Source organism: Centruroides vittatus, unplaced genomic scaffold (assembly GCF_030686945.1).
Source record: "Centruroides vittatus isolate TY-2023 unplaced genomic scaffold, ASM3068694v2 contig_459, whole genome shotgun sequence".
Lineage (NCBI taxonomy): Eukaryota > Metazoa > Arthropoda > Arachnida > Scorpiones > Buthidae > Centruroides > Centruroides vittatus.
Genome location: NW_027122255.1, coordinates 2,786,691 through 2,799,272, shown reverse-complemented (window position 1 = coordinate 2,799,272; position 12,582 = coordinate 2,786,691). Strand labels below are relative to the sequence as shown.

Sequence of the window (12,582 nt, the reverse complement as noted above, 5' to 3'; positions counted from 1 at the left end):
AACAATTTATTTATTGTGACATCGTAACAATACCGGGTTGCAATTTTTGATTTATATAATTTAAAATATATGCTCTCCATCTCAAATTAATAATGGCTTGCCGCTGTACATTATACTTTTTCTTTAACAATAGAGTCATTCAGGTCATCTATCTAATACCTTTCAAAAGAAAATTTTTGAATTAAAATAAAATGATTCCCGGTTAACATCTGAAGTTCGTATATAGTTAATCGTGGCCTCCTGCCCTTAAAGTTTCGATATCTGATCTCATCTTTCATCTATCTAACTCCTTTCTCGAGATTAAGGAAGGACAGACGGACGGACGGACGGATGGACAACAATGGGAATTTATAGGTCTACAATTTTTTCAAATTGCAGTCCAATAATATTCCCAAATTATATATACATATGCATTTATTTCTATTTCCTCACAGCATTTATCAATTATTTCTTCTGTTTTCTTCGTATCACATTTCGGGAAAACTGTAAAATCCAACTGTTGTATCGGTATTATAATAAATAGAGAAGAGCGAATACTTGAATACAGTACTAGAAGATATTCGAAGTCTCGAATATTACATTGAAAAAAAAATAAATGCGAATGCTACGAATACTCCCAATATCGTTCCATACGTACTACAGCAACAGTGACGGATCCAGAAGTACCCAAAGAGGAAGCTAACTTAAAAATACCTGAATAATTAATAACTACACGTGCACGACGATTGTATTGCGGACAGTCCGATAAACCAATAATATGTGCTAAAATGTTTTAAGTAAATGTTTTTAAAAACAACGTTTTATAGTTCGAACAAATAAAATAATTTTTTTCCTTTGTGTTTGTGTCAATGGTATTATTGTATGCTTGTATCAGTCATTGCATACACTTCAGTATCTCTGGTTTAATTTTTGACAAAAAGATTGGGTCCTTTACATTTTCGAATTCTTGTTTTCTTAAATAAATATCTGCAGTAGGTAAGAGCGAGAATAATTATTTGTTAATCTATTGTAGTTGAGATAAGAGTACCTAAAAAAGCTACTTTAAAACTCAATCTAAACTAAAAGTTTGAAGTTTCATTTCTTAAAATTTAGTAAATTTATTTTTTTCTTATTTTTTGTTTTACTTTATTAGTTAATTAATACAGTCGAGTCTGCATAAGTCGATACCCAAAGGGAAAGTGAAAATGTGTCGAGTTATCCGATATGACGACTAAAGCGAAGTAGAAAAAAACCGCAATACTAGGAAAATACAGCAGTGCAATGTACTGTACCTCTCTAACCATCTATCACTAGCAATAAAGTTGGTTTCTACTCCAAGTATCCTAGCAATTTCCGTCGCCTTCTGTTTCAGTTCATCGAATCTTCCTGTTTTCGGACCCAAAACAGGAAAATTCGATGAACGAATTTGCTTTAGCCAACGAACAAGAGCATCTTCGACATCTTTGTACTGTACAGCGACTTTCTCTGGCATTTTCGAGACAGCCGCGATGAAAATCCAAGAAAGTTTCTTAATTTCCTCTTTTTTCTTCAGAATTTCCACCAATCTTGTTTTTGGAAAATTGTTTTTTTTTTTTTTTTTTTTTTTTTTTTTTGTTTTGCAAATTCGGCTTGCGAAGTTTTCTTACATTCAAATTCAGAAACAAGTTCGTATTTTTCCTTCAGCGTGAGCGTTGTTAGCTTTCGGACACTCATTTCTAACAGAAATGTCAAACACGTGCTACAAATAACGCTTGACATGAGAAAATGCAAACTCGCATTCTGCTGTGAGCCTGTGACGTTGATATAGATGGTATATTTTCTTTTTGTTTATCTGTTACTATTTTATATATACAAATACATAAAATGTTAAGGAATTTTTATATTAATAAATGTTAAGGAATACTATATATTAATAAATAAGTCGACTCCCCTCCTGAAAATGAGTTCACACCACACTGTGCGGTGTGAACTCATTTTATTTCAGTAGGGGAGTAGACTTATCTGACGAGTGTGGGGCAGCAAAAGTATGTCGATTTATCCAGTGGTGACGAGTTAATAACGCTGTGCGGTGACTTCAAAATAGTGTTACCACCCGTCCGGTTTTCACCGGGACAGTCCGGGAATTGACTCACTGTCCGGGTGAACTATTTTGTCCGGGAATTTCGTAGAAATTGTGAAATTACGATGAAACAAAGTTCTTGCAAATATTTTTATAAATTTACACCATTTGAACAGCGAAAGACGTCACACTCACTGAAACTCATCTGCCATTCCGCAATGTTACCCTGTTTACGCCGACGTGTGACGCGCAACCTGCCTCTCGACCTTTTTATTTTTCTTTGCTTGTACGTCCGTACACATCTTCTACGGAGCTAAATTATCTGTTCTTTCTTTCGTAATTTAGGTTATACACGTTACTCCTACGCAAGTCCCTAGACCCCAACTGTAACTGATTTAGAACCAGAATGCACGTTATTCTTCGCATTGTAAAATGACATTGCGCATGCGTCAGGAACTTCTGTTCGAACAAATCTGACCCCCGTCCGGGTCAGCGATTTTGTAAAGGTGGCAACACTACTTCAAAATCATCGGTGGTGATCGATGGTTACGTCTGGCCAAGAAAGGTTTCCTTAAATTATTGATATTTAACGTTAACGGGAATGTCTGTACCAGCGTCATGCAGGATGGGGTGTTTTTCATACACCGTTACGTAATTTTTAGGGGTATATTGAGTATCATCAAAGCGCGTTATAAACGATGAGAGCATAGTAAAAATCGTAAAAAAATATCGCTACATAATTTATGGGAGCTGCCTAGTCTACTTGTTTGTTTTTTAATCTTTCCGCTCAGTGGGCACTAAGAGCATTTTTTAGAAGTTATGTTCGGTCTGGTCTACAGTAGAAGTGACCGGATGGTGAGGGACGGGCCTTGCATGTTCAGGACAGACCGTCCATTAAAACTACTGTGTTTTCGACCAGGAACCCGGTTCTCAAGTTGGCAGGGTAGAAGCATAACGAGTTATCAAATCTTTCTACAAGTCGCTGTTGTGATTGTTCTCCAGTCTATACAAAGTATGTCACGTGTTATGGCACGTGACAAACTGTACGGGCTGTTATTTTTATTTTTAAATGATAATCTGTTATTGTTTTTTTTTCGAAATTACAGTTAAAAAATAACAGGTTGTTAAATAACACCCATCACTATATTATAAAATAATTACAAATGTGGGCAAATAAAATAATTTTGTGCACAATTAAGACCAAACTTATTATTTTTACTTCAAATTTATAAGTAAATTTCAAGTAGAAGTAAGTTTATTTAAAAGAAATAATTGACAATTTTCATCAGATTCTGGTATAAATTAAAAAAAAAAAAGTTCAAAAGAAATTTTATACTAATTTTGTTAAGTATATGACTTGTTAATTGATACAAATGTGGCAAAAGCACTTGCTTGAAGATTTAAAGAACTTGTATTTGGTCCTCAGTTAGTTCAGAATTTTTGTTTGCTGGATTGACCCAGACATATAAGGCAATGAGGGATGGAGCCTGATATGTATTTGCAGTACAATTACACTCATTAATGAAACTGGACAAACTCATTGTGAGTGCGTGAAAAGGTCTTATAGGGAGGAACAAATTTGTATTGTACATTATATATAAACATTAATAACAATTATCATCAGTTTGCTATTGATAAAGAATTGTCATTTATGATGGGTTTGTTTATGTTTTAGGAAAAAATGCTAATTAGTATCTGATTAGCTGCATTTTAAAATTACGGATTTTCATAGAATAATAAATTAATTCAACATTATTATCATTTTTATTGCTTGAATCATGCATCACATAGCACTTACCAAATAGAAAATTCAACATGGTAAGAGTCCTTTAATATAAATAGAGCAGATTTAACACAAACTATGCAGTTAGTTGTAATAAATAAATTTCAATATTTACTTTTTTAGAAAAAAAATTTGAAAATTATCCATTAATTAATTATTAGAAATCATATAATTACAAAAAATAAAAAAGATTTAAGAAACATTCTATTTTCATTTCTAATTCGTATAAATAAATATAGGTTAATATAACTGAAAAATAATACAAAATATTTTCAAAATAGGAATAAATACAAGAATAAGAGTCTGGAAATTAGAAAGAAATAAAAATTTTGAATAAAGAGTTAAATCTTGGCTTATCAATCAACTATGAAAAAAGTTAAAACATTTTTCATAGTTGATTGATATTTTACTTTTACAATTGTCAATGATGAAAACAAAAAAGGATATAATAAATATAACAAGAAGCATAATCAACAGGTTTTATAATAATGAGAATTTAAATAATAAGGTTCTGCCCACTTCAACACACAACTAAAACAGTAAAGACCTTAAGTATGTATTTTGTCTCAGAATTGGAAGAATCAATTTTACAAGGCGTGGAGTCAATCAAAGCAACTAAGAGTAGTTTCCATTCATTATCTCAGAAAGTAAATATTTATGAAGCCTCAGGTAAAAATGCTCAAAAATGCTTTATTTTACATAAAATAAATACCAACAAAAACTAAAAGGGATTTCTACATTTTTGGAATTTTTGTGTCAAAACAAAGGCCCACTTGTGGTGTAAATCAATAGTCGGTTTGTGTATAATGCTCAAACATGCATTCAATGCCATCCCTACAACCCTAGTATACATCTATAATAAGTACCTACAGCAAGGGGTCTTCCCAAATAGTTGGAAGCATGCAGACGTCAAATTTATCCCTAAAAGGGACAACGATAACATTAAGAAGGCTAACCAACTTAAACCCATCAGCCTCCTTTCCATTCCAGGGAAGGTTTTGGATGACCTCATTATCAAAAGGATTAATCATTTTCTCAATACTAATAACCTCCTAAATAAACAACAATATGGCTTTGTAAAGGGCAAATCTACTTACCATGCCATCAATAGGGTTACCAAGTATATTAATAACTCATGGAAAAAAGGAGAGCACACTCTACTCATTTCAATAGATTTTAAAAATGCATTTAATACTCTGTGGTGGCCTGCCCTAATGGGCCAACTTAAATCCTTTAAATGCCCTCAGAACCTTTACAAAATACTGCTCAACTATTTGGAAAACAGGACCGCAGGTATATACAACTATGGTGAAAGAATCATCTGTCTCTTGTCCAGGGGTTGCCCTCAAGGATCTCGTTCGGGACCAGGTCTTTGGAACATTGCCTACGACAGACTGCTTCAACTCAACGAGGATAACACCCACCCCAGTTCTGGTATCATCCAAGGGTATGCGGATGATACCCTTGTGATGTTGTCAAACTACAACAATGAAGGTGGGCATCACATATCACCAATGTTACTAATCATGCCATCAAAATTTGTAATGCACTCCAATCACTCCAATGTATAAGCCATAGGAGTTGGGGGATGAAGGAGAAGTTTATCAAAATAATCTACAAAGCATGTATTGAAACCATCATCCTCTATGGCACCCCCTTCTGGGCAGAGGCGTTCGACAATGTTCGCACCAAAAAAATTAAACAAAGCTCAAAGACTCTCCCTTCTCAGGTTGTGCAGAGCTTATAGGACTGCCCCGATGGCAGCTCTCCAAGTTCTTTCTGGAGTCCTTCCCCTCCACATTCGGGCAAAGGAGGAGATGTGGCGGTGGCACATGCTCAACGGAGGGACAATTGACGGACAAGACAGTGAACTTTACAAATTTATGGAGCTTGGGCTTTTTCCCAACTTGAACGAGCCCCTTCTTTCCCACCTTACATCTAACCTAAATGGTAAGCCTGAGGTCTCAGAACCCCATCCCAGTAGCGCGGGTGATATTTCTATCTTAGACTTTCATGACAATTCCAACTATTATATACAGATATTCACCGACGGATCTAAAAGACACAGCAAGGTGAGATCAGCATTTATGGTTAAGGAATGCAACAATAGCAATTTCTCTTACCAGGCAAGCTATCATCTTGCCAGTATCTGTACAATTACTCAAGCTGTACAGTTTGCCATTCTGCAAGCTCTTAAATATGTTAACAACTCTAAGATCAGGAATCAACATATTAGGATCTGTTCTGATAGCCAAGTCGCTATCAGGAGAATAGTCAACAATCTTGGCTCTCTCTCTCTCTTCTTATTCAGGAAGAAATTCTCTGCTCACAAAACAGTGTGGCCTTCTCATGGATCAGGGGCCATACAGGGGTGGAAGGGAACTCTTTGGCGGACTCCCTCGCAAAGCAAGCTGCTGCTTCCTCTGCCACTCCCACCTACTGGGAAGCCTCAAACATCTCTATTAAAACCACAATTCACAGTACTGCCATCCAGTTGTGGCAATGCGAGTGGGAAGACGAAGACTCCGGAAGAGCGACCTACCAATACTTTCCAAACATCTCGTCCACACTTCAAAACAACAACTTCTGTGCCAACTTCCATAACACACAGCTCCTGACAGATCATGGAAATTTCTAGCAATACCTACAACGATTTGGACTTAGGGAACATCCCTATTGTGACTGTGATGACATCTCCTTACAGAATGCCACTCACTTGATCTTTGACTGCACCAAACACGACAATCACCAGATTAATCTGGAAAGAGTAACGCTAAAAAAGGGCTTCAATTGGCCCTGTCCACCACAAGCTCTCGTGGAAGATCCGGATATTTTTGCAGCCCTAGAAAAATTCATCCACGCTACCAGCACACTGGACCCTACCTTTAACTAGTTCGTCCTACTGTTATTGGGCCTTTTGTATGTTTATTACTGTATTAATGCACCCATTACGCCTTTCTTAGTTTTTTCCTTGTCATCTTTTTTCAACTTGTAACTTATGTATTCATTGTATATATTTTGTATATTATCTTTTGTTTGGTTAATAAATCTGATGCAGGCGCTCACGAGTCTTCCTACTTCACCATCTATCCTATCTTACATTTTCTTCACCTCCTGCCTTCCTCAACTCTTCTCATCTTTTCTATCACCCTTTCACACCCAGGCAATACCTATGAGTAGTCCTGGGTCTTCATCCCCTTTGTGCTACTGCTGTTACTGCTGTGTGTATTGAAAAATTATTTTAATAAAAGTTTTTAGTAAATGTGGAAACAAAAAAAATTAATTTTTAATATATTTAAAAAATTAAATAAAGGTAAATATGAGACAATCTTATATCTTCTAGTCCTAATTTGTATGGTTTCTTCTGCATCATTTTTTTCTAATTAATTTGTTTTATAAATAATCAACTTTTTTTAAATCTTGAGATTTTTGAGAATCCAAAAAGTTTGGGAAAATATAATCCCTAGTCACAATAAACAAACTAAGAATGTACAAATTTTGCACTTACATGCTGAGGAATGATGTCAAGGAAATTTTATTAACATTTTTATTTTCAGTAATTATGTTTCTGTTAGAGCACAAATTTTGCTGGCATTATCTCACATGATTGCATGTGTGATGCAAAGTTTGAAAAAGTAAATGATAGTAGAATGAGAGACCAAATAAGGAGATAAATTTAATTGAAAAGGCATAGCAGATCACAGCAAGAAAATATGTACAAATGTTTTATATTTTTATGTCCATGATTTTTAATTTTAATTAAATATTTTAAATCAAGTGGTTTTTCTAATTATCTTTACTAACTAATATTGGAGAATTTGACAGAGGAAGATTTTGGGTTAAAGTCACATCCATTGCACATGCTTCCAAAGATTTTGCGACCTACAGTTTAAGAGGCCTTGCTTTTGGCTACGGTTTGTTTCCGAAAATTTATAGGCTGCTTTATTTTTAATTTAAAATAATGATTATAACTGAAAGTAAATTCAGTTGAAAAATATGAAAAAATTGTGTAAAATATATCCAGTTGCCCTTTTCGTAACAAGAAATACTCTAATATCATACATTACAAAATGCATTTTCTTTTCATTTCAATTTCATGATAAAACTAATAATCTAAGCATTTTATATATTTACAAATATCAAAAACATTTGAATTGCAAAAGTCTTCATCATAATAATTATTTTTTATGAAAGTAAAACAATGTATTTTATAAATTTGTTCTCTTGGTATTAGATGTATTATAAACTAGTGGTTCCCAACCGGTGAGGCACAAGCTGATGCATGCAATGCTATTCAATGTATGACTGACAAGTAACTATGTGAATAAAAATGGACAAACACAATGAGATAGCATCCACAAGCAAACGATATTTTTCCATTGCTTTCTTATTTGTTTTCTTCATTCCATAAATAATGCTCATTGGGACTGTCACCATAAATTTTACTTAATCTACTAACTAAACTAAACCAATTGTCTTGATATTTAGAATGAACCGCTAATTGAAGAGAACTATGAAAAAATGCAGAATCTTCAGACCAAGGTGAACCTAATAATAGTAATGGAAAAAGAAAAGTTCAGACAATATGATACAAGTTATATGAAGTTTGGATTTTCTTGTTTTCGTAGCAAATTTGGCATTCAACACTTCCAATGTGTCATTTGTTTTCAAGTTCTCACCAATGACAGTCTTAAAAGATATCTTGAAATAGTGCTCAAAATGTAAACAAGGATCATGAGTTTTTTGTACAAAAAGAGATGGAATTGAAATGGCAGAAGACTGTAATGTCAAAAGAAGCCAAGGTATCGCAGGAAGTGTTGAAAGCTTCTTACGTAGTGACTATGAAAATCGCTAAGTGTAAGAAATCGCACAATATTGCCGAGAACTTGTTACTTCAGGCAGCTTTAGAAATGTGTCGCATTATGAATGGAGAGGCAGCTGTGAAGGCATTACAAACTATTCCACTTTCAAATAATAGAGTTTCATGGCAAACTGATGACTTGGCTATGAATTTGAAAATGCCGTTAATTCAACAAGTAAAATAAAGTAAAATATTTACATTGTAACTTGATGAATCAACTGATGTTTCATCACAGGCTCAGCTTATACGTTACGTGAGATAAGCCATGGAAGGAAATATAACAGAAAAGTTACTGTTTTGTAAAATGTCCAATAACAACTTCAGATGAAAACATATTTGCTTACTTAATGAATTTGTCTGTGCTTGAAGGCTTGATTTAGATTGATTATATAGGTTTATGTACTGACAGTGCTGCAGCTATGACAGGGAAGAATAGTGGTTTTGTAACTTGAGTGAAAGCTGTAGATCCGGCAGTAAAATGACCTGCATGTGGGACTGATAGAGTTAGAAGCAAACATCAATCATTTTCTGCAATTCAAAATAAGTGCAAATTTCACATTGATGTTTACAGTTGGTGAAAATATGGAAAATATTCTTTTTTTAATTTACATTATTATAACTTTATTCAGAAGATATAAAATTCCTGGTTGTAGGCCTACACTATCTACAGATACTATAGATTTTATTTGTGCAGTGCTGTAGGTAGGTATATTTGTATTTTTAATAGTGCAATTGCATTTTTCCTTCATATTTTCACACTTTACCAATATTATTTCATTTGTAACAAAAAAACAAATAAATACTGAATACAGAGCAATAAACACTTATGCATATCCCGGGGAGGAAACATTGCACACGAGCCCTGATCGGGAGGCATACTGTAGGAAAGGTTGGAAACCGCTGTTATAAACCAATCCCAAATGAATAACTAATTAAGAGATTCCCAATCCATTTCTAAAAATTGATTTCTCTTGGTTAATTTAACATATGGTGTAGAAATTAAATGTCATTTTCAGAAGAAATATTACCCTATCTTAATATTTCATGTAAATGAGAGTAAAACTGATCTTTTAAGCATTGTTTACAGGATCCATGTGTGTGAAAGATATGGAAAAAATGAATGTATTGGCATAACTGAAAGAGAAATAACAATATTAGAATTTCTTAAAATATACAAAAAAAGGAAAAAGTAACAACATCTGGAAAAGGAAGTAATAATATAATATTACAAGACCAAACCCCAGCTACTAGAAAGATTAAGACAAAAGATAATAGCAGAATTTGTTTAAATTTTATAGAGAAATCTTCAATATATTATTGTAAATTAAATTTACAGAAACAATTTCTTTCTAAAAAGTTTCAGCAATTTTCAATTTAAATGTCTTAACATATTTGATTATTTTAATATTTCAATATCAAGAATAATAATATATATTAAGACATTTATTCAGAGTTTATTTCATTAAGAACATTACAATTAGCAAACATTTTATTTTTTCTGTTCCAGAAGGTAAATTCCTAATTTGAATGAGCTGAAATAAATTTGTTTTTTTTCTATATATTTAACTCCTTTAAAGCTATTTTATGGTTTAATGAAGTATTAGAAATTAAACAATCAATAGAAAAAGTTCGTTATGAATTCAAGGTTAAAGATAATTACTTAGATTATATATAATCTCCAAGATTAAATACAGTCAAACCTTGGTTTTCGAACATAATTAATTCCTAAGGTTAATGTCAGACGAGTGTGAAAACACACAAAATCTGTTTTTTCCATTTTATAAGCTTAATGTAATCTCAATAATTACATTAAGCTTATAGAAACAATATTGTCAAATGTATAAAATTTAAACAAAATAAATTCTTACGTTTCATCTAAAAATGCCAATCCAAAATATTCTTTCTCTTTTAAGTTGAAGTAGGAAGCCACCATGTCCAATAATTCTCCTGCATAGAGTTTTGGCTAAAAATTAATAAAATATATTAAAAATATAATGACATCCAACAGATTCGAAGTTTATACCATATATACAATTTTAATATATTTATAAAATTATACTTTTAGTTTTTTATATTGATGTTGCTTACATTGATTGATAGCATGATTTATATGATTCTTTTCCTCTGTGATTATCATTCAGAAGATAGAAATATATACTCAAGTCTAAAAACTAAGCATAACCATTAAATTGATCTATATTACAGGAACTGCTGATCAGAACACAATGTTCTGCATGTATCTCATGCATCAAATTTAATCTAAATTACATTGAACCAAAAACAATAAGAGTACTGAGCATCATCCTGAATCTTTTTACATAAAAGATCATTAATAGCATGTAGTTCTTCCCGCATCCACATATGCTGTACAGCAATTTCTCATGTTGGTTATTATGGTCTTTATCAGTTCTGTTGGGAGCAAAGCCCATTCTCAAACAAGAATATCTTCAAGATCTGGAGTATTCTTGATGGATGCTGATGGGATACATTTTGTCTCCCTATCAATATTCCATACATGTTCTATGAAATTTAGTTCTAGAGATCTTTATATATACTAAGTAATTTGCACTAAAGGTGTTAGGTGCCATCTCTTGCAAAATTTTATACCTATAATTAAATTCATATTTTAATAATTAATATAGCCCATTATAATTCTGCAATCATCTGGCTTTAATATATAATTTTCTGGAGATCTTAATGAATATTGTCATTGTCAGAAAGTCAACATTGTCAAATGCAGTTTCTACGTGCAAGAGAAATATCATCTATAAAAATGTATTCTGTACCCAAAACACTTCAGAAAAGTCTTTTATAGTGTTCCAAACCTCAACTCTGCCTTCTGGCAATAATGGCATGCCCTTGCAAAAGTATGGAGTTCAGTGTAGCCATTAACAATAATGCTCTTCCAGACTATGATACCACCACTTGCAAACTGGTCTTTTTGCACAAACTGTACCAAGCTCCCCACTTTCTCCAAATTTTACTCCAATAGGATTAACTCTGCAGGATTATCTGAACTCATCAGTAAATAAAACATTGTCCCATTCAATCAATATCCAATTTTAATATTCTTACAGCCACCAAATATATTCTTCTGTTATGATACACTGTTAACATCATATAGCAATCCTATTGAGATGTGGTAACTCCTTCATTTCCTTGCTGACATCCATGTCCTGTTCTTTGAAATTTGACCTAAAGTCTAGATATAATGATCTGAGTCACATTCAGAATTCTGGACACATGTATCTGCAATTGGTCTACTTCTAGCCTCCCAATAATTCTTCTTTTCTTTAAACAGACTTTGTGGCATTATCACTGTCAGTAACTTACAGTAAAACAATAACAAACTATCCTTGATGATTAAACTTCAACTGAAACAATGACATGCTACTGCTGTATTTATGGAGTCATCATATTTTGCTTGAATTTATGCTTTTAAAGAACATTCAACTACATCCTAGGTATTTTGTTGTCTGGAAATATTTACATAATTCACATTTAATTTTTTTTGCTCTCCTATGGATTGGACAATTATGCATATTTTGTAGATGCAAATATATTTCAAAGCATCAAATCTGGTTATTCCTATGTCACTAGCTAGGTGACAAATTCATTTATTACTGTATTTTCTTTCATAAACTATTTAATTATATATCTTAGGTATTTATGAATGTAGTTATCATTACTTTCAATTGTATGAATTTCATAACTGAAACAACAGGATGAACAAGTAGGTATATTGGCAATATTACATGTGGTAAATTTAATAAAATTTGGATATTATTTTCCAGTTGCCTTTAAAAATTGTTAAACTGTACAGAATTGAAGTTACAATGTATTTGTACTCAAGAGCATAAAATTACTGCTAGGATATAACAAGGATAAATGAATGTATTA

At 32.7% G+C, this 12,582-nt stretch overlaps 1 protein-coding gene across 2 annotated transcripts in view; it reads right to left on the bottom strand.

Moving 5' to 3' along the window:
• LOC136977465 (FERM domain-containing protein 4A-like) overlaps positions 1 to 12,582 on the bottom strand; it is a 146,034-nt gene that overhangs the window by 55,376 nt on the left and 78,076 nt on the right. For both annotated transcript variants that reach the window (XM_067272959.1, XM_067272958.1), the window contains exon 3: positions 10,551 to 10,645. In XM_067272959.1, coding sequence (XP_067129060.1) covers positions 10,551 to 10,645 — 95 coding nt within the window. The remainder of the gene's footprint in view (positions 1 to 10,550; positions 10,646 to 12,582) is intronic.